The sequence below is a fragment of the Thunnus thynnus genome, chromosome 24 (genome assembly GCF_963924715.1).
Source record: "Thunnus thynnus chromosome 24, fThuThy2.1, whole genome shotgun sequence".
In the NCBI taxonomy this organism is placed as follows: domain Eukaryota; kingdom Metazoa; phylum Chordata; class Actinopteri; order Scombriformes; family Scombridae; genus Thunnus; species Thunnus thynnus.
The window spans coordinates 18,325,008-18,345,037 of NC_089540.1; the positions used below are offsets into that span (position 1 = coordinate 18,325,008).

Sequence of the window (20,030 nt, forward strand, 5' to 3'; positions counted from 1 at the left end):
TTATAGAGGACATTAAAATATCATTAAGTCAGTTAAGTTTAGCATGTGATTGACTGCCAGAGACACACTGGGTCTTTATATATGAATATTATGATCATGTTCAGAGATAAAATTACTTTAAAAGCCTTTACGGTTGCTATATATACTTCCACAGATAAGTCCACATAAGAATATAATAGAAATACTATAACCATGCTGTACAGGAAATAAACAACAGTCAGTGTCTTATAGGATCAATAAAAATTGAGATGATGGAGGCAATAGAGTCCCTCGCCACCCACCCCCCACCCCCCTACTGATCATTTTACATGTTTTTTCTGAAGGTGGGCTTGAAAATTGTACCTGAATTTCAGTATTTTGTGCATTCAGGAGATGAAAACAGGCCATATAAATCTTTGCCAAAGCTTCCTGCTCCATCCACACAGACACCAGCCTCCACAGATATCGATACACAGTATGAGATAAAATATTAAAAGAAACCATCAAAGGAAACCTGTGGTGCATCTGAAAACTTGGCTTCAAATCGTTAAGTATTTGGTTATAACAGTAGATGTTCTTGGCTTAATAAGAAACAATCACATTAAGGTTCAGCCATGTTTTATTTATTAAGAGTTTAAACTCAGCTAATCTGCTTCATCAGGATTCTGCGGTTTCATCAAATGGGATTGATTTTGATTCAAATATTACGAAATCCTGATTGGTGCTAGAAGGTTCATGACTTTGCATTTCATTAACTGAGCCGCACCCACTTCAAACCAGTCAGAAGAGCACAGAGAGAAAAGCGCACAGACCAAAACGTCTAATGTGAGATAATTACAAATGTTCAAATGTTCATATAGGACATCATGGCTCACGATGAAAAGCTGAACTATTCTGCTGTTAAACACATTTAAATTGCTATAACAGTTGTAATATAAGCTCATTGTAGCCTAAGGACATGCTGTGGTGCTGTTTTAAGTAGGAAAAATGAATAAAAACATAACAATCTCACTACAAGGTCCATTTGTTTCACACAATCGTCCTCAGCAGATGGAGTTTACCCAGCGGTCATGGAATTGATTCAATCAAAGTTCAGTGTTTTAGCACTTAAACGCCTTCTTGTCCATGAAAGGTTCATTACGTGTTGAAAGTGAAACAACATTCTTGACTTTGGAAAGAGCGAGTTTACAAAATAATCTCATCTCAAGGTCCATTTCATTGCTTTTTCTCAGCTTTAAACAGATAAACCTGGTGTTTGTGGTCAAATAAAATAATGAAATAAAAAATGGAGACCTTGAGATCAAGACCAAAAAAAATACCCCCCAAAAAATATGATCAGTGGCTCCTGGATCTGTCCCCAGTATGCCTGTTCAGCATGGCCTTAATAAGGACATAATAGAACATAATAATAATAATAAAGGTTATTTATATAGTACTTATCAAAACCAAAGATTATAAAGTGTTTTACAAGGACAAAATGGAAAAGAAACAGAAAAATCCACACATGCATATAAATATACCCAAATTAAACACCATTAAGTCAGAAATTGACTTGTAAGGTCACTTTAAAAATCCAAAATCCTTAGAGGAACATTTTAAACTCCTAAAAAAAAAATGTCTCCATAAACTCATCATTTAGTTGTCCAGACAAACTATAAATCCCTTCAGGAATATTAGACTAACACTAAAGGACACCACAGTCATGACTCACGACTGACCTCTTTGCTCCGTCTGCTCTCAGTAATTACAATGGCTTCCTGTCTCCTTGATGCACTCAGAGCAGTACAGCGTTCCAGGACCGCGGACGGCAACCAGCCGGAATATTTCAACATCACGGATATCGACCAGCAGAGAATGTGAAATCCCACCAGTTACGTCCTATTTAATTCGGAAACATGTGACAGATAGAGCAAATGTTTGTGAGAAAATGCTTATGATCCATTTTTTGGGCATTTTAATGTGGAATTTCTGATGATTTTAATGGCATTCGAAGTGTATTGTTCCCTGAAGGATTGCCACCTGATCATGGTCAGGGGGCTTTCATGCCTCATTGACCCCAAGAGCTATACTGGCAGGAGCTTAGTCTCCTGGTTGGGACGCCCAAGTCGGTCAGTTCGAAGGGTAGAGGCCGGATGAAGAGCAATCCACAGGTCTAACAACCCAGAAAAAACACTGTTACAGAGAGTTACAGCATCAAGGAAATAAACACTACTGTGTGCAACAGGTTTTCAGAGCCAACAGGAGTAAAGGAAGCTGCTGACAAGAAGGTGGACAACGCCAAACGCAAGACCGGGATTGGTTTCTGGACTGTGCGAACCTTGTATGAAACAAGTCAGCTCCTTCATGTGGCAGCCGACACGAGAACCTGCACATTCTTGGAATCAGCCAGAGTACATGGACGAGATCAAGGAGTTCTTTACTCCGGAAGACATGACAACCAACACCGTGAAGGGAGGGAGCCATCGTCCTAAAAAAAAGGAAGAGAGAAATGCCAACAGCAGACTCATAAAGGTCAGATTATGGGGGAAACAACATCACCATCATTCAGTGTTGTTCTGCAACAAATAACAGAAATAGCAAAGGATGGATCCTATGACCAGTTGCAAGCAGAAGTAGAAGGTACTCCATGACATGATATAAAGATAAGAATGAGGGATTTGAATGCAAGAGTAGGAAATGATGACAAAAACTACTACGAGCCTTGGAGAGGGAGGGCTGTTAGGACTCTGGACCACCTACAACCTGGTGTTCCCCCAAAGGAAGAGAAAGGAATTAGATAGACCATCTAATGATCAATGGAGACGATCACTTTTGGACGTCAGAGTCAGGAGAGGAGCAGCAGCACTGGAGTTAAAACTGAGAAGAACAAAAAAAACAACAAGATGGCAAGACAAGAGACAAGAGTCAAGAGACAGGCCCAGGTGACGATGACATCAAGTGGGAACAGGTCAAAAATACTCCAAAAGTAGCAAAGCCTGCCTAGAAATAAAACAAAAGTGACTCAAAAATGACCTAAAACAATTAATAGATCATCCAAGGAGGATAATCCATTGGATAACCGTGACCTGGATGACTGAGAATCTTCACAGAGAGATTTATCAACTATCAAAATAGTTGTTGTAGCTCTAGTTGACAACCTTTACCTCTAGTTGAGGTAAAGGTTGGGTCTCTCTGGTGGCCTTAACAGCAACATCCATAGCTCGACCCACGTGACACCCCTCCCTCCTCCCATCCCTCCACCTTCACGCTGCCTGCCAACAAAAGGCAAAAAGCCTGAAAAAAATTAAAAAAACAAAAAGGTTAACTGAGTTGAGGAGGGTCTTAACCTCGCTGCCTCCGCTGCCACTCAGCAACACCACGCGGTTTCTCTTTTTTTTTTTTTTTTCTTTACTCTGCTACATCCTGGCTGACTCATTCCACCTTAAATATCCTCTGTCAGCCCCGCAGACTGGAGGACAAGCTCACACTCACACGGCAGCAGCCACAAACGCCAGCAGCACCATTATGAAAACGACACTGAATTCAATCTGGCGGGCAGTTAATGGACGATAAAAGCGAAAGCACAGAGACACTGATAATGATGATGACGGGGGGCTGGATTGTCCTGGAGGCTTTTGAGTTGGGCGATGAGTCAGCCTCGTTCTCTTAATCAAACGTGTTCCAGATACAGCACATATTAGGGCTATTTTTTTTAGAAAATACTGGATATCAGCAGTCATGTAGGAACTGCAAATAAGAGGGAATGTTCCCACACTTTATTTATTTGCTTATTTGTAGCCTAATCTCTTCTCCGGCGTTCTCTAACACTGAATTATCATTTAAATCTTCCTGCTAATCTTCAACACACTCCCTTATTTTGTTTTGTGTTAATATACTGTTGCAATAAGGCTTCGTACTGTCAGTGCCTCCCATGATAATATCCTTTATTAATAAAGCACTTTTCAAAAAACACGCTTCCAAAGTGCCTCACAGAAAGTCCACAATGCAGTTACAAATTAGAATAAGTTCAAATAAGTACAAATCTTAAAATAGATTAAATTAATCAAAGTATAAAACTAATTAAAAGTCAGTTTATAAAATCTTTAAAAGAGTTTATGACCCATGTTTTTTAATCTTCCACCTCTATGGTGATGAAGGTTTGCTTGTGTTCAGGTAACTAAAGCTACTCAGGTATAGAGCTGGGCAATATATTGATGTTATGATATCGTGATACGAGACTAGATATCGTCTTTTTGATATCGTAATATCGTGATATGGGTGATTGAAGTATTTCCTGTTTTTAAAGGCTGCATTACAGTAAAGTGATGTAATTTTCTGAACTAACTAGACCGTTCTAGCTGTTCTATTATTTGCCTTTAACCACTTCGTCATCCCTACAATATTATCACAATATCGAGGTATTCGGTTAAAAATATCGTGATATTTGATTTTGTCCGTATCGCCCAGCCCTACTTGGGTGAGGCTACACGGAAATGTTCTGGTAATGGTTAAAAGAAACTAATGAAATGTGAGTCCCAGTTTCCAGCTTTTAAAGTCAGACGCTTTTGGTTTTGTGGCACTTTAACAACATCACATTACGTCCTCCTTTTGATAAACGATTAGAAAAAAAAAGCTAAAATTCTCTGATTCCAGCTTCTTAAATGTGAATATTTTGGTTTCTTTAGTCTCTATGACAGTAAACTGAATATCTTTTAGTTGTAGACAAAACAAGACATTAGACGACATCATCTTGACATTTTTCATCATTTTCTTGAGAAAATAATCGTCAGTTGCAGCCCTAGTATATTTATTACAAACCTTTTCTTGCCTTGAACATAATAGTAACAATTTAACATCAGTTTAAAAGTAGCAGCTAGTTAAGGAAGCTCAGATAAGCGGGAATCTGTTGCATTTTATTGAATTGCAAGTTTTTCTTTGCTTCGTTTTGAATCAGCTTTGAGAGAAAGTTCATACAGGACGAGATAAAAACATGAATAACTTTCTCCAGGTCAGCACAGGATAAGAAAACGGAGACGGCGTGATGTAAAACTTTAGGTAATTCACATGTAGCTGTTCATGGTTGCCAGGGTTCGTTGTTTTCTGGTCAGATTACACTGAAAATGCTTATTTGTATGTGTGTGATGGATGAAACAAACCTTCCTGATGTCTCCCTTTACTATGATGTAAGGACCCTAAACATATTTAAGCTCTTATAGTGTCCGCTGCACTCCTGCACAGACACAACCTTCTCATATAACAAAATGGAGCTGCTACTGGAAGAGATGTGAGGGTACCGAGCCAGACGGTGACCGTCCACAACGCCTACTCTCTCTAATTAGTTTTAGCTGCAGAGTGAAGAAGTTTGTGAGTTAAACAGAAAAAAAGGAAGAAACTGGAGGAGTTTCCCCCCTGAGAAATATAAAGACCTGCTGCTGGCTGGAACCTCCTCTGGTTTGAGTCATTTTAAGGGTTTTTTTTTGCTGGTGAAATCGAATCAAACAGGAGAGCTGATTGTCTCTGTTTCCATGACACCCTGGAGCATCACTGCATCACTAAATCAACTCTACCGCAAAAATCTTCTTCTTATAATCTAATTTTTGTCTGTAATTGAGTATTTAAAGTCTCATTTTCTTAAAGAATCCTTTAAGTGACTGTAGTATGTTTTGTAGAATTACTGCAAATTTGAAAATTTGTAAAATTACTACGAAATTGTTGTGTCGCCTATTTAGTAGTATTAAGCAACACAAAAATCAGAAAATACGCAAAATGAACTCACAGTTGGAAGAGTAAACAATACAAATTATGCATCAAAAACAACAACAAACTCATATGCTCCTTTAATATTTGGATACTGTGAGTTAAAATGATCTAATGGTTGATTGAATGACAACACAGCCCACGTTTTCATCTTGCATATCTTATAAAATTTGTACAAATACAGTGAGATGAGACTCAAATGAGACTGGGAGTGACCATTATTTACAGTGCATCCATCAGTCTGCTCATTACAAATGCAATTACACAAAATTTTCCTCTAATTAGTTGTGTATTAGAAGAGCGTTTTATGACAATGACGGAGGAGATTAACAAGACTGAGGTCTTCTGGAAACAGTTGAGGATGAGGAGGCAGGAGAACAGGGATGAAGAGATAAGATGGAGGGAGGGAGGGAGGGATGTGTGTGGGCGGAGGAGAGAGAGCAGAGCAGAGATTAGTCATCATGTGGAGTTTGGACTGAGGGGGTGACGGACGGATGGATGGAGAATCTCTCCGTTCTATGTTTAGCTGCGTCTCAGCTTTCTGGTTTAATGGAGATTCTCCCTCCGATAGCTGCTGCAACCGGCGGTTTGTTTACATCGTCGTGTGTGTGTGTCGATACTCAGTCTGACCTTTTATAGATCGCAGCTAAACGAAAGAGTGGCAGAGTCGCACCGAGTGGCTGCAGTTGAGAAGAAAATCCCATCTCCGATAATTGAGATTCACAGGAAATGATTTCCTTTTTCCTCTTCTTTCCTTTAAAAAACAAGTGTAAAGATTTCAGATGATGTCAGACTCCTCAAAAGTGGCGCCGTGACATCACTGAGTGAGGATGGGCTCGTTTGATTCGATTAAAAGCAGAAATCTCCTTCTTAACAAGCAATTTTTGTCTGTGATTAAGTCTTTCTTTTTCCCGTTTCAAGATACAGACGCTCAGTTCTTGAAACAAGCTGGTTTGTACTGGAAACTTGCTCAAATATTCTTATTGCACCATCAGATTCTTTCACTTGTGTTAAGATGAAAAGGTTGTTGGGACTCAGTTACAGACAGAAATGACTTGATAAGTCTAGATTATGTTTATTGCTGCAGATCGTACGTTTTCTGTACAATTAGACACAACATTTTTAAGCAGAAGTACATGATAAAATAAGCAAGTGCTGTTACACTGCAAAAACCCTAACCCTAACCCTAACCCTTCCTGTATGTGAAACCATTAATCTGCTGCTGTAACAGCCTCCACTCTGCAGTTTTCAGGCAGATTTTGTAACCTATCTGATGTTGGATGAAGTTCTGGCTCACAGTCAAATGTTCCAGTCCATCCTAAAGGTGTTGGATCAGGTTGAGGTCAAAGCTCGGTGCAGGCCAGTCACCAGACTGGGAAAACCATTTTTTCTTTATGGAGCTGACTTGTCGATACAGAACAGAGCCTTTCCTGAACTATTGACACATAGATGGAAGAACACTATTGTCTAAAATATCATTATATGTTGTGGCATCATTGGAGCTATAAGGAGCCGAAACCAGGAAAAAACTACCATCCAATCCGTCAAAATGCTCTGCATGTGATCTTCGGCTTTCAGCTCAGCTTCCACTAAATACTTTTAGCGTTGATGATGTTGCTTCCAGAGGCAGTTTGTAGTGAATGACAAACTATTTTTAAGTGCCATTAGTGCTTCTGTACTCAGCTGTTCCATTCTGCGAGCACTTCACTTCTCAATAACAGCACTTACAGATGACAAACTGACTAATAAGAAAGATGACATGTCATGACAGAGTCACGCTGAGCTCTTCAGCGACTCATTGCACCGTAAATGTTTGCCAGTGGCGACCGCTTGATTTTTGCCACTGGTGGATTTTTCATTTGCTTTATGAAAACAGAACAAAACCAGACAAAGATGATGAGTAGGAAGTTATTGCAGTGAATCTAGTGATAGAAATGTTCTCTCTGCTCCCCTTTGCTGCTCACTTTACGGTCACAGAACCACTTTTGAGGGCTGACGTCAGTCCGGCAGCGTTACTGTGGGAGTGGAAACAGTAATTAAAATGGAGAAGAAAGTCTGTTCAAACAGCTCGGACGAAGGAAGTGAAATAATTGGAGAAGAGAGCGTGGTGTGACAAGGTGTATTTTCTTATGTTATCTACAGGATACATGAATAATACATAGACAGGATTATATAAATCCTTAATGAAAACCCAACGCAAACAGGACGGAGAGAACAGCTTCACATCTGCTGCTGTTTACTGCCTCGCAACAGATTAGGAGCCGGGAAAAGGTCAACTGTAACACACACACACACACACACACACACACACACACATATATTCCCATTCAGAGACACTTAGCAACACAAAATTGTCGTCCAACATAGCTGCCAGCTCTGGCCGGGGTTTCCCCCCCGAGTCATTTCTGTCTATGATTGAGTCCTATAATAAACTTGGTCTGTGTGGCATTTTTATGACGTATGTTACAGAGTTTACCAGCATTAAAAAGCAAAGTTTCATCAGGTGCAAATGAGACATTTTCTCCTAAATTCCATGTTTGTTTCTGCTCTTCTTCTGACAAAGTAGAATTTTATAAAAAAAAATACTTAAAAAGTAACAAAAAAAGTAAAAACCTTGAATCAATGAGCCTTCAAGTTACAGTGACTTTTATACTGTGTGTGCATTAACTTCACCAGGATTAATAGAAAAAAATGCAAAAAAATGTGCAAAAGCTGGTTGTTTTTTACAAAAACAATCAATTTTATGGGCTGATTAGCTGAAAATGTTCGTCTGTTGCAGCTCATCCAGGTTTTTAGGAACGCTGCAGGACTCACAGTGTGGATTCATTTCTATGTTTTTGTTGTTTATTTTTATTTCTGCAGGTTGTCTGTTTGAGAAGAAGCTCTGTGCCAGAGACCAGCTGTGCAACGATGGTGAGTATTTAACTTTTACGTTACGTTTTATGGCGCCGCATGAAAAAGATGATACCTGTTTTTACGACCATGTAAACAAAACATGAGCTCAATATGGCCGCCGTAGAAATGACACTGCGTTAACGAGTTCACATGTTGAACAGCGTGTTAATTATTTCTACATATGCACACGTTTTAAATAAATCCTCACAGCTGTTTCACTGCTAATTGGATAAGTAAAGTAACATTTACTCTCAACATGTTTATATTTAAAAAGGAAAAAAAAAAACTTGTAATTTCCTGGAATCCTGGAAATTTCCGCTCGTTGCCTGGCAACTGGTCCCATCACATCACAATTGCAAATATGACAGACAAGGTCAAACATAAAAAAAGAAAAAGCAAAGCAAAAATTAATGAGTTCATTCAGTTAAGGGTACAGAAAGAGCAAACATTATTTAGTTTATAGCTATAAATATGTTTTAAAAAGGAAAAATTTATAAAGAAGTTAAAAAAAAATTGGTTTTATTTACAGTTACAGTTACAGAGACTCTTTGCTCAGATTCTGCCGCCACGCAAATTACATTTGTAGGGCTCAAAGCATCAAAAATGGCATTTAAAACAGTTCCTCTAATTGCAAACATAAATGGACAGTTAACTGTTAACAACATGCAGGAAGTAAAAGATACAGAGAAATTTTTTTCACACACTCAAGACACCAAGTTGCAGCTAAAACTTGTAACGTATCCTCCTCTCAGAGGCCGACGTGCACACCTTTTTCCTCAGTAGGAGGCTCATATTTACTGTACCCTGAATGCGACGTGACGTGAATAGTAAATCGACCAATAGTGAGTAATCCCAGCAGGCTCCGGTTGCAGCGACACGCTTCAGGAAGCTGTGACGTTCCTCCTGTCCATCAAACAGTCAGGAGCTGGTCAGCCAGCTTTAACAGGGCCGTCCAATAATCCCTCAGTGGGTTTCCTGCTTTCCTCCCGCCTGTTCAAACATGATGAGGATGTCATTACACGAGTGTGTGCGAGCGTGCACCTGTGTGTGTGTGTGTGTCTATGTGTGTTTGTGTGTGTCAGCCTGCAGAGGCGGCTGCATTATTGATGGCGGCGTGTTTCTGCGTCCACCCTGAGGATGTTTTGTTCCCTGTTTTTCCAGAGACGGGAACATTTATGGAACACGGGCAGCATTCATAGTGAGGAACAGGTTGTACAATAATTATCAGTTTAATAGCCTGAAATATCTGTAATCTGGGTGAAACATCTGGAATATTTGAGCAAAATAAAAATAAATTTCAGACCGCACTGAAAAAACAATGGATTTTGTAGCCTGAAACATCGGTTATCTGGGTTAAACATCTGGATTTTTTGAGGGAAATCGATTAAATTCCAGACTGCATTTGAAAAACTATTTTTTAATCCCTTAAAAACATTCAAAAAGTGATTCATTTTATGTCCTTAAATATCTTTAATCTCTGTTGAAACTCTGCACTGTGAATAAAGTGTGCGTGAAAAAAAACCCAACATGTTATGTATCCTTAAACATCTGTAATCTGTATTATTTGAGTAAAATCAATTTAATTCCAGACTGCACTAAAAGAACGACCCATTTTGTGTCTTTAAACATCTGTAATCTGTTCAACCTCTGGAATATTTGAGTAAAATCAACTTAATTTCAGACTTCATTAACAAAACTACCAGTTGTGTGTCCTTAAACATCTGTAATCTGTATTATTTGAGCAAAATAAACTTAATTCCAAACTGCATTTTAAAAAATGACCCTTTTTGTGTCCTTTAACATCTGTAATCTGTATTGAACCTCTGGAATATTTAAATAGAATAAACTCAAAGTCAGATTGCATTTAAAAAATAACACATTTTGTGTCTTTAAACATCTGTAATCTGTTCAACCTCTGGAATATTTGAGTAAAATAAACTTAATTCCAGACTCGATTAACAAAACTACCAGTTTTATGTCCTTAAACATCTGTAAACTATTTAATCACCATAAATTTAAATTCAGCAAGTAAAACATTTTAGTGTGTTTGTCCACAGTTTACACTACACTGTGTGTGTGTGAGTGTGTGTGTGTGTGTGTGTGTGTGTGTGTGTGTGTGTGTGTGTGTGAAAAATGATTTTGTTTATCAATGAGATTCGTCACAGAGCAAAGAGAGCGAGAGATAAACGGAGCGAGAGGGCAGATCGACAGAGTGACAGAAACAAGGAGGAGAGAAGAAGAGCGAGAGCGCAACGTAAACAAGGTCTCCCTCCGTCAGCCGCTGTCGGCCAATCGCTGCTCGCGCTGGCGTTTCTATGACAACAGTGACATCACCTGCCTGACGACTGTGTGTCTCCCTCGTTTTGTGTGTGTGCGTGTGTTTGATGAGAGATGGAGGCAGACAGAGGTGATGACTCACCACAGCCCACGCACACACACACGCACACACACACACACACGCACACACACACACACACAAGTGAAACAGTGTGTGTGCGCGTGTGTGTGTGTGTTTCTGCTGTTTTGTGCATATGTGCAGATACTCCAGAGTGTTTGTTCAGTACGTATGTGTGTTTTCTTTTGCATTTTTCAAGCAAAAATACCAAAAACTTTATGATTTCAGCTTCTCAAATGTGATAATTTTCTGCTTTTCTTTGTTGTGTTTGACTTTAAATTGAATCTTTGGGTTTTCGTCTGTCAGTTGGAAAACCGCAAAACATTTGGAGACAAAACTAAACTGTTATTCAAGACTAATCGTTACAGAATCATATAAAATCTTCATACTGTTTTGGCAGTTAACATATAAGAAATGAATGCACTCCACAGGATTTATCAATAATGTATTCACCTCATATTATTTTATTTATTTCCTGAGAGCTGCTTATTTTAGTCATTTCCTGTGTGCAGTTCTGTAAGGTGTCAATCAACAACACACTCATTTATTCTGCATATTGAATCTTTCAGTCTGTATATTGAGATTCTGCACAGTTCCAGGTTTATATCTTTATTCTTCTGGACAATCTTTGCATGATTTATAGTTTTGCTCTGCTGACCTTTAACTCTGATTGTCTTCCTGTGCAGACGGTTTGTTCGGACAGTGTCTGGCTCCTCACCAGGAGCCCGTCCTCTACCGGGTGTCTGTACCTGTCCTGCACAAACTGCAGGAAGTCCTCAAAGATCTGATGGTGCAAGGTGAGACTCAGAGTCACATTTCAAGCTGCTAAACAGGAGAATTAAGCTTTAACTTCTGCTCAAAAGGCAGCAAAAGATTGATGTTTCTGTCGTCTGATGGCTGTGCAGGTCTGACCTGGAGGGATGACGTCACCCAGGCGATCATCGCTCGAGAGTTGAGCCGCATTCCCACCATCAGTTCCTCCTCAAAACTTCACGAGACGTCGCCCAAACAGTAAGAAAACAACACGCAGTAGCAGGAAGCATCATCAGGATCATCTGACACAGAAAATACTGATAAATCAAACAAAAAAAACTCAACATGTAATGGTTTTATTAACCAGGTCCTCCAGGCTGTCGGGCGCCGGTCAGCGGAGGGTTCAGGGACCCGAGGACGCCGCCGATCCCGAGGAGATGCAGCAGTACGTGGACTACATGATCCTCGATCCCTCCCGATCCTCCGTCCACATGCAGACGCCCCTGCTGGACCCGTACAAGTACCGCCAGGTGGGACAAAATGGCACAATGGTGCATCTTTGTGTGTTCCAGATGGCTGTAATTGTGTTAAAACACCTGAAATTCTGGGTATTAAAGTGGTTCGTTAAGGGTGATAAATACTACTGATGCTTGGAATAAATATAAAACTTGTCAGCATGTGTTAATTAAAAATAAGGAAGTAGAGTTGTAGAAAATATATGTAAAATCTAAATGTATCTGAGACTCAAAAATAACTAGTTTTGATGGACTTTCTTTGCACAATAATGAATATAAGACATAAGATATATGCCATCCAATACATTTATAACTTTAATTTCACTTAATAAGTAAATATTAATAAAGGATGTGGGAGATTTATATTGATTTTCCAGTTGAAAATTGGTCTTTAATTCAGTTACAACCTTTATGCTCAGTACATCTAGAAAACGTAAAGCTCCACATTACAAACCAGCTTTTTAGCCTCTTTTAGCTGCTAGTTTTGGTTTTACAGCAGCTGTTTTTTTAATAAAACAAGCTCACTGTAAACTATCTGTCCAGCAGCAGACAGCAGACAAAGTTACAGACTAGCTGGTGAAGAAAGTGAAACATTTAGCAGATAAAGGTAAAGATATCGTTCTCAGCAGCTGGTGGAGACCAAACCAGAGCTAAAAGGAGAGTTACAAGTGGACACAAACATGACTTTACTGGGACGATGATGTTGTTCTGTGTCTGCCGGATGTTGAAATAAGAAACTGTTTGTTCACCAGAGAAACTTCAGTAGGTGTTTTTCTCTGTGGTTGCAGCAGCAGTTCGGCTATCAGGAGAAGGCAGAACGTTCCCTCAACTCCCTGGACGATAATCCAGCCTTCCCCTTCCTCGCCTCCTCTGCTCGCTCCGGAGGAAACTCCATAGACCGAGACCGGCAGCTGCTCCAGGACCTTGTCTCCTTTTACCTCACCTCTCCCTCCTCCTCCTCCTCTTCTTCTTCCTCTTCCTCCTCTTCCTCCCCTGTGCAGACCCTCTCCCGCCACAGGGGGGCGATACCAGCAGCAGCTGCAGCTTTCCCTTCCTCGTCCTCCTCTCCATCCTCGTCCTCCTCCTTCTTCCCGGAGTTGGACTTCCCGCTGGACTACGGCGAGGACTACGGCGAGGACTACGTTTCCCAGGTCGCACAGCTCAACAAGCAGCAGCAGGCGGAGAAGAAGGCGCAGGCGGCGTACGACGCCCTGGCAGGGCTGGACGGTGAGAGAGGAGAGAAAATAAAGATGTAAAGACAGAAGAAGAAGAATATCATCCTGATATGTGTTTAAAAAATAATCCTCCCCGCTGACATGTGACGTCAAGAAAGTAGCATCAATTATTAATATGTAAGTGAGGAAATGGTCATAGTATAAAATAATTAGAAGCTAAGAAAGGAAGGACGGAAATAAATAAAATAGGACAGAAAGAAACAAAGATTCATACATTATATATCTAAAGACATTTGAGAAACAAGATTTTATCACAAACGAGGCTTTTTATTGCATGTCGAACACAAAACCTGACAAGTAATAACAGCTGTCAGTATAAAGAAGTCAAAGAATGGAAATGACGGAGTTACAGAAAGATAAACAAACAGAAACGAGGAAAGAAAGAAGTTTATTTTAACTCCAGCTGTCGATAGATGTGGTGAAATAAACAGAAAAAGAAGCAGATGAAGGAAAGAAAAACAATATCGCTTCGATTTCATGATGATTTTATGATGTCGGATATAAAATCCCAATGAGCAAAGTGACTCCAGCTGTCAGATAAATGTAAAAACACAAGAGTGAAGGGAGGACGGATCAAAGAAAAACAGCTTTTTTTTTAGTTTATTTGTGCTTTTTTTCTCAGAGATGATGATGTTCATTAAACAACAGAAGGTTGGTTTTCATGTGAAGCATCCTAATAACAGAATAAAACATAATAACAAACATCACATGCACCAATAAATAATGCAACACCTGATAGTTCATGACTGAGCAGCATCAATGTTGCATGAATGTTAAAATAACCAGTAAAATAAACATCTCACAGAATGAAAACTACACGAGTAAATAACCATTTAAAGACTATAATCAGTGTCCGTGTTGTGTTTTTTTTTGCAGAGCGCTCTCTGAAGCGTCTGGCTCTGCTGCTCGATCACTACGGCCTCGACGTGAAGGATTTGTTCCCCGAGCAGAGAGACGACCTGCCGGCTACTCTGAAGCAGCTGCAGCTGGAGAGCTCCTACGCAAACAAACAAGGCAAAGGTAGTAGTCGCTTCAAGGCCTCTTCATTTCACTCGCTGACGTCATCCGCTCATCAGTCGCTCTTCACCGCTGACGACGAAGCTTCAGAGAACGTTTAACCGACTCTAGTGTTCTCCTCTGCTCACAAACATGTCATCTAATGCATGAAGTGATAAAGAATAACAGTTTTAATCCAGTAAAAGTGCTAAAAATAAGCTGGAAAAGTGGCTGCTAATACAAAATGTGTTAACAGAGACACATTTACGGTGTTAATTTACTGCTTATTAATAATTAAAATTGTTTTTTTAACCTGCATTATTGATGATTTTATTATGTTTGTATCCACCGTGCAGATAAATATGGAAACAATGCTGCTGTTGGAAAGAAGGTGAGCATGTTTCTTTCTTTATTAAATGTGCTACATGGACAAAAGTATGTGGACACCTTTAATGTGTTATTCCAACATAACAGGCTTTAAATCTGCAGCCTCCGCTCTTCTGATGTCGGCTGCAGGGATTTGCTCTCATTCTGCCACAAAAAAAACATTAATGAGGTCCGACACTGATGTTGGGTGATGAGGTTTGGCTCCCAGTCAGTGTTCCAGTTCATCCCAGAAGGTGTTGGATGGAGTCAAACTGGGAAAATCATTTCTTTGTGTGACTGGATTTGTGCTTGAGGGCTCAGTCATGATGAAACCAGAGAGGAACAAACACACAAAGACGGAAGAAGTGTCTCAACTCTGTAAATACACAAAAGTATGCAGACGGGGTGTCCGTATATTTTTGGCCATATGGTGTATTATTATTTGCTTAAAAAAGTCACAGCAGAGAGAAGTAAAATGTATTTCTATCATGATGGAAGTTGCTGTTACATAAATAAAACAGCAGGTGGCGTTATGCTGTAAGTTTAGATTAAAGGCAGAATTCACCCTAAAATACTTCTGGAGCCTTTTTAAGTACATTTTGTATTTTTATTGTCGTTGTTGTGTAATCGCTTCCTTGTGGTAAAACTATGATGACAAAGACAGAAATCTGTGTCAAATAGTGATTGTTAATAAGTTACTTTACGCACAATATATACTGCCTGCTTAAATATATATTCAACAGTAATGGATTTTGCACATTTTGTATTTTAAACTAATATTAATATTTACAATTTGTAGGTACAGTGGATGTTACAGGTTTATTGTGAAATATATATTTATATAATATATATTTAATCAGTACATAAACAGCTACTGTATGTATATAAACACTCTACCTGTATACAGACATTATTTATTGTTTCTATATGTATATTAGGGATGATGCGATATATATCAGTATTGACGATAACTGTGATATTTAAAAAATGAAAATATTGTTATCATGTTAATAATCCACAACTCTTAAATCATTTCTGTGTCTTTCTGTTCTCACTTTATATCTTCATATCACACACACATCAGTTTTTTTTCTACTCATTAAGTGTAATTAAAGATTTTCTCCCCACTTGTATTTTGAGTGTAATTAATTTTCAAGAGACAAAATACACAATAAACTAATTTAAAGTTGAATTTGACTAATAGCATTAAATAAAAAATCTATATATATATCGCGATAATATCGTTATCGTGAATTCTTTTGGATAATCGTGTAGTGAAAATCAGTCCTAATGTTTATATGTTTATATGTTTGGCTTCGTTATATGTGAGCTAATGAGAGCCAATAGAAACCTGCGTCTGATTTCTGGTGTGCGTAAAAACTTACTCGCTAAAAAAAAAGCTGATTGTGTTTAATAATAATTCTGGGAAATGTAGGAAATCACTAACTGAAGCAACATGACATCATCATTTATTAACTCTAATGTTTCTTATTTCATGTCTTCATTTATCAGGTTACAGAGAGTTCGATGGCGTACAAGATGGCCGCCCTCAAGGCTCCACCTTCCACCATAAAGACCGCCGAACCGGTCCGGGCTCAGAAGGAGACGACTCCTCCGGCGGCGGCCAATCAGGACAAACTGGGAAAGAAGGAACCGGTGGCGTCCAAGACGGAGGAGTACGGCTACATCGTCACCAACCAGAGGTACAAAACACGCTCGTCTCCTCCCAACAGTCACGATGAATTCATGAATGAATGAATGAATGAATGTTTCTATTGTTTTCATGCTGTGAGAGGTTTCAGAGGAAATTAAAGAGATCAGGAGGCTCAGAGGAGTAAATATTCAAATACTTTATTAAAGTAAAGTTCTCAGAAACGCTTTTAAAGTCTTCTGAAGTGACAAAAGTGAACAAGTGAGGAGAGTTTCATGCTTCCAAGATCAGCTGGAAAGAAAACAAATCACAAAGGAAGAACTGAAGAATGAAAGAAAAGTAGAAAAGAAGGTAAAGAAGGTAAAGAAAGGAAAGAAAGGAGGAAAATATGACAATAAAATATGGAAAACAGGAAAGAGGAAAAGTAAGTAAAGGGAAGGAAAAGGAGAGAAATAAGTAAAGAAGGGAGGGAGGGACGCCTCTGATAAGCACCTGAGAGTGTGTGTGTGTGTGTGTTCATGTGTTTATGTGTGTGTGTGTGTGTGTGTGTGTGTGTTTTGTCGCCGCAGCCCCCTCAGTCTGAACGACGGGGTGCGTCTGCTGCAGCTGCTGTCAGAGAGGATCGGCCTCTCCACCAGCTCCTCCATCAACATCAGGTAGGAACGAAGGAGACGCCGGCCTGCTCACGAACCCTCAGAGTAAATAAATAAATAAATAAATAAATAACCCCCCCCCCCTCCTTCAACCTGCTCGCCTGACGCTGCTGCTGGAAACAAATTTGCAGGATCACTGAGTTTTATTTCGTGGGATTAAAAACCTAAAACCCGGGTCGGAGCAGCTACCTGAACGCCAAATGAGACGTGAAATGTGTCGGAGCTGACGAGCGTGTGATGTGATGTGTGTGTGTGTGTGTGTGTGTGTGTGTGTGTGTGTGTGTGTGTGTGTTGACTCTCTGCATGTGGAAGTGATTCACCGCATCGTTTCTCCTTTCCCTGCTTATCCACTAAACTCCTGACCTTTGACCTGAAACTGAAAAACTTTAAAGGACGAGTTCACAATTTTTCACGTGTGTCTTAAAACAACAGTGAAAGATCCCTTCATAATGCACTTACAGTGGAAGTGATGGAGGACAAAATGTGTTTAAAAGTTTATCTGAAGCTAAATCAAGTAGATATCTTTCAACGTTACAGTCTTTTTAGTGCCAAAGTCCCTCTTTTTGTTACTATACTTCCACCTGCAGCTCAACATGGAAACACTGTCCGAGGAAACACAAAGAGGTGAATTTGATGAAGGAGAACGTAGAGTCCGGGGCGTCATCCTGGACTCTTCGCTCTCCTTCCAGTCACATCAAATCTGCCACCAAATCCGCCTTTTTCCACCTCAAGAACATCTCCTGACTCCGGCCGTCGCTCTCAAACACCGTTGCCGAGACCTTGATCCATGCCTTCATCTCAAATCTTCTGGACTACTGCAGTGGAGTCCTGTTGGGGGTTCTCAGTAAAACCCTGGACAGGCTCCGATATGTCCAGAACTCAGCTGCCGGGGTTCTCACCCACACCGAACCCTGGCAGCACATCACCCCCCACTCTCATTCACCTACACTGGCTCCTACAAATCCCTCCACTCCATGGCCCCCCCAGTACCTTTCAGACCTCCTCCACCCAACACACACCTTCCCGAAGCCTGCGGTCCTCGGACTCGGGGCTGCACTCCGTCCCCCCCGCACCAGCCGACGCAATTTTGGAGACAGTCTTCTCAGTTGCTTATTATTTAAGCTCAGCTTAGTTTCTTTTTCTCCTTTTTTGTAAAGCGTCCTTGGATGAAAGGCGCTATATAAATCTAATTTATTATTATTATTATTATTATTATTACTAAAAAGACTGTAAATGTGTCAGATATCCACTTGACATGACTAACTCAGACTGCTGAAGCTGAATATAAGCTCAACTTTTAAATGCATTTTTAGCACAGAACGAGGATCTTTTAACAGCCAGTATGAACAGGAGGACTGATTACAGCGAGGAAAAACCTCTTTCACTGTTTTCACTGAACTCGTCCTTTAACTGCAAAAATCTCCTCATCAAGTCATTTTTATCTGATGCCACAAAATGATTGCAAGTCCTCATGGAGTCCATATAAAATAATAATAGAAATAAAAATTAATTTAAATTCAAAAATACTTAATTTGAGGCAAGTTGGTTTGCAAATTTAAAAACACACAAATTTTTTTTTAAAAATACAGAAGATTTTAGTGTGAAGATTAAAAGAAAAGAATAAAATCACAGCATCAACGGAGGACGATGTGAAAATGTCCAAAAGAACAATAGAAAATAAATAATAACACTAATTAAAAGCAGTGGTGGAAGAAATATTCAGATACTTTACTTTAGTGAGAGTAGAAATACAGCAAAAACTCCATATATATATATATATATATATATATATATATATATAAATACTCCATTAAAAGTAAAAGTCCTGCATTTAAGTGAAAGTATAGAAGTTTTATTCCATATTTTCTAATATATATATATATATATACAATACACATAAATACAAATACATATAATAAACATACATATATATGAAAAATTAATATATAACATTTAGATTAAAAAGAGAAAAAATATTAAAAATATATATAATAATAATTATTATTCTAGAGAGTTTTGCACCATGACTGTTTAACTTTTATGAGAATTCTGTGACTTTTTGAGAAAAACTTTTCTGTGATTTTAGTGTTTAATAAATTATTTATTAAATTGACTTAAACACATTAAACAAGTTGATTTATTCTCACAGTTTATGCAAATTGTTTCACAAACCTGTTTAAGGAAAATTAATCTCAGTTACAGAGAAAAATGCTTTAACAGAAGGAGATTTTTGCTGATGTTGTTGGATGTTGGTTCCACTCCATTGTCTATATTTAATATTTCAGTTGTTGTGTTTTCTCTCTCTGTATAACTCATGTTTGGATCTTGGCTCTTGTGTTTTCTCCTCTGCAGTGTGGTCGGACCTGCGATCACCTTCCGGATCCGACCGAACTCCAAGAACCTGACGGCGGGAGACGTGGCGGAGAAAGCCGGTACATGAAGTCCTGTCGATTGATTTTACACATTTATCTTGTTTCTGTGTGTAAACAAAGACAACTTAGCATCTCGTCTTTATAATTCCTGCAGCCAGAATGAATGAAAAGAGCCTCTGTGAAAGAGTGAAATGTGTTTTAATGGTTTAGTGTCCATTAGGGCTGCAACTAATGATTAATTTCACGATTAATTGATTAGTTGTTTGGTCCATAAAATGTCAGAAAACAGAAAACAACTCAAATATATTCAGTTTACTGTCATAGAGACTAAAGAAACCAGAAAATATTCACATTTAAGAAGCTGGAATCAGAGAATTTGGACATTTTTTTCTTAAAAAATGACTGAAAACGATTGTTGGCAACTAATCAATTAATCGACTAATCGTTGCAGCTCTACTGTCCATATTCTAGGACAAATTATTAT

The 20,030-nt window shown here is 39.0% G+C and overlaps 1 protein-coding gene across 5 annotated transcripts in view; it reads left to right on the plus strand.

Annotated features, from left to right (window-relative positions):
- ptprnb (protein tyrosine phosphatase receptor type Nb) overlaps positions 1-20,030 on the plus strand; it is a 41,728-nt gene that overhangs the window by 1,997 nt on the left and 19,701 nt on the right. For 2 of the 5 annotated variants that reach the window (XM_067582662.1, XM_067582664.1), the window contains exons 2-11: positions 8,578-8,628; positions 11,692-11,802; positions 11,911-12,016; positions 12,126-12,288; positions 13,062-13,500; positions 14,385-14,528; positions 14,861-14,895; positions 16,383-16,573; positions 17,091-17,177; positions 19,527-19,606. In XM_067582662.1, coding sequence (XP_067438763.1) covers positions 8,578-8,628; positions 11,692-11,802; positions 11,911-12,016; positions 12,126-12,288; positions 13,062-13,500; positions 14,385-14,528; positions 14,861-14,895; positions 16,383-16,573; positions 17,091-17,177; positions 19,527-19,606 — 1,407 coding nt within the window. The remainder of the gene's footprint in view (positions 1-8,577; positions 8,629-11,691; positions 11,803-11,910; positions 12,017-12,125; positions 12,289-13,061; positions 13,501-14,384; positions 14,529-14,860; positions 14,896-16,382; positions 16,574-17,090; positions 17,178-19,526; positions 19,607-20,030) is intronic. The other 3 variants (XM_067582663.1, XM_067582665.1, XM_067582666.1) reach the window with 3 other exon arrangements.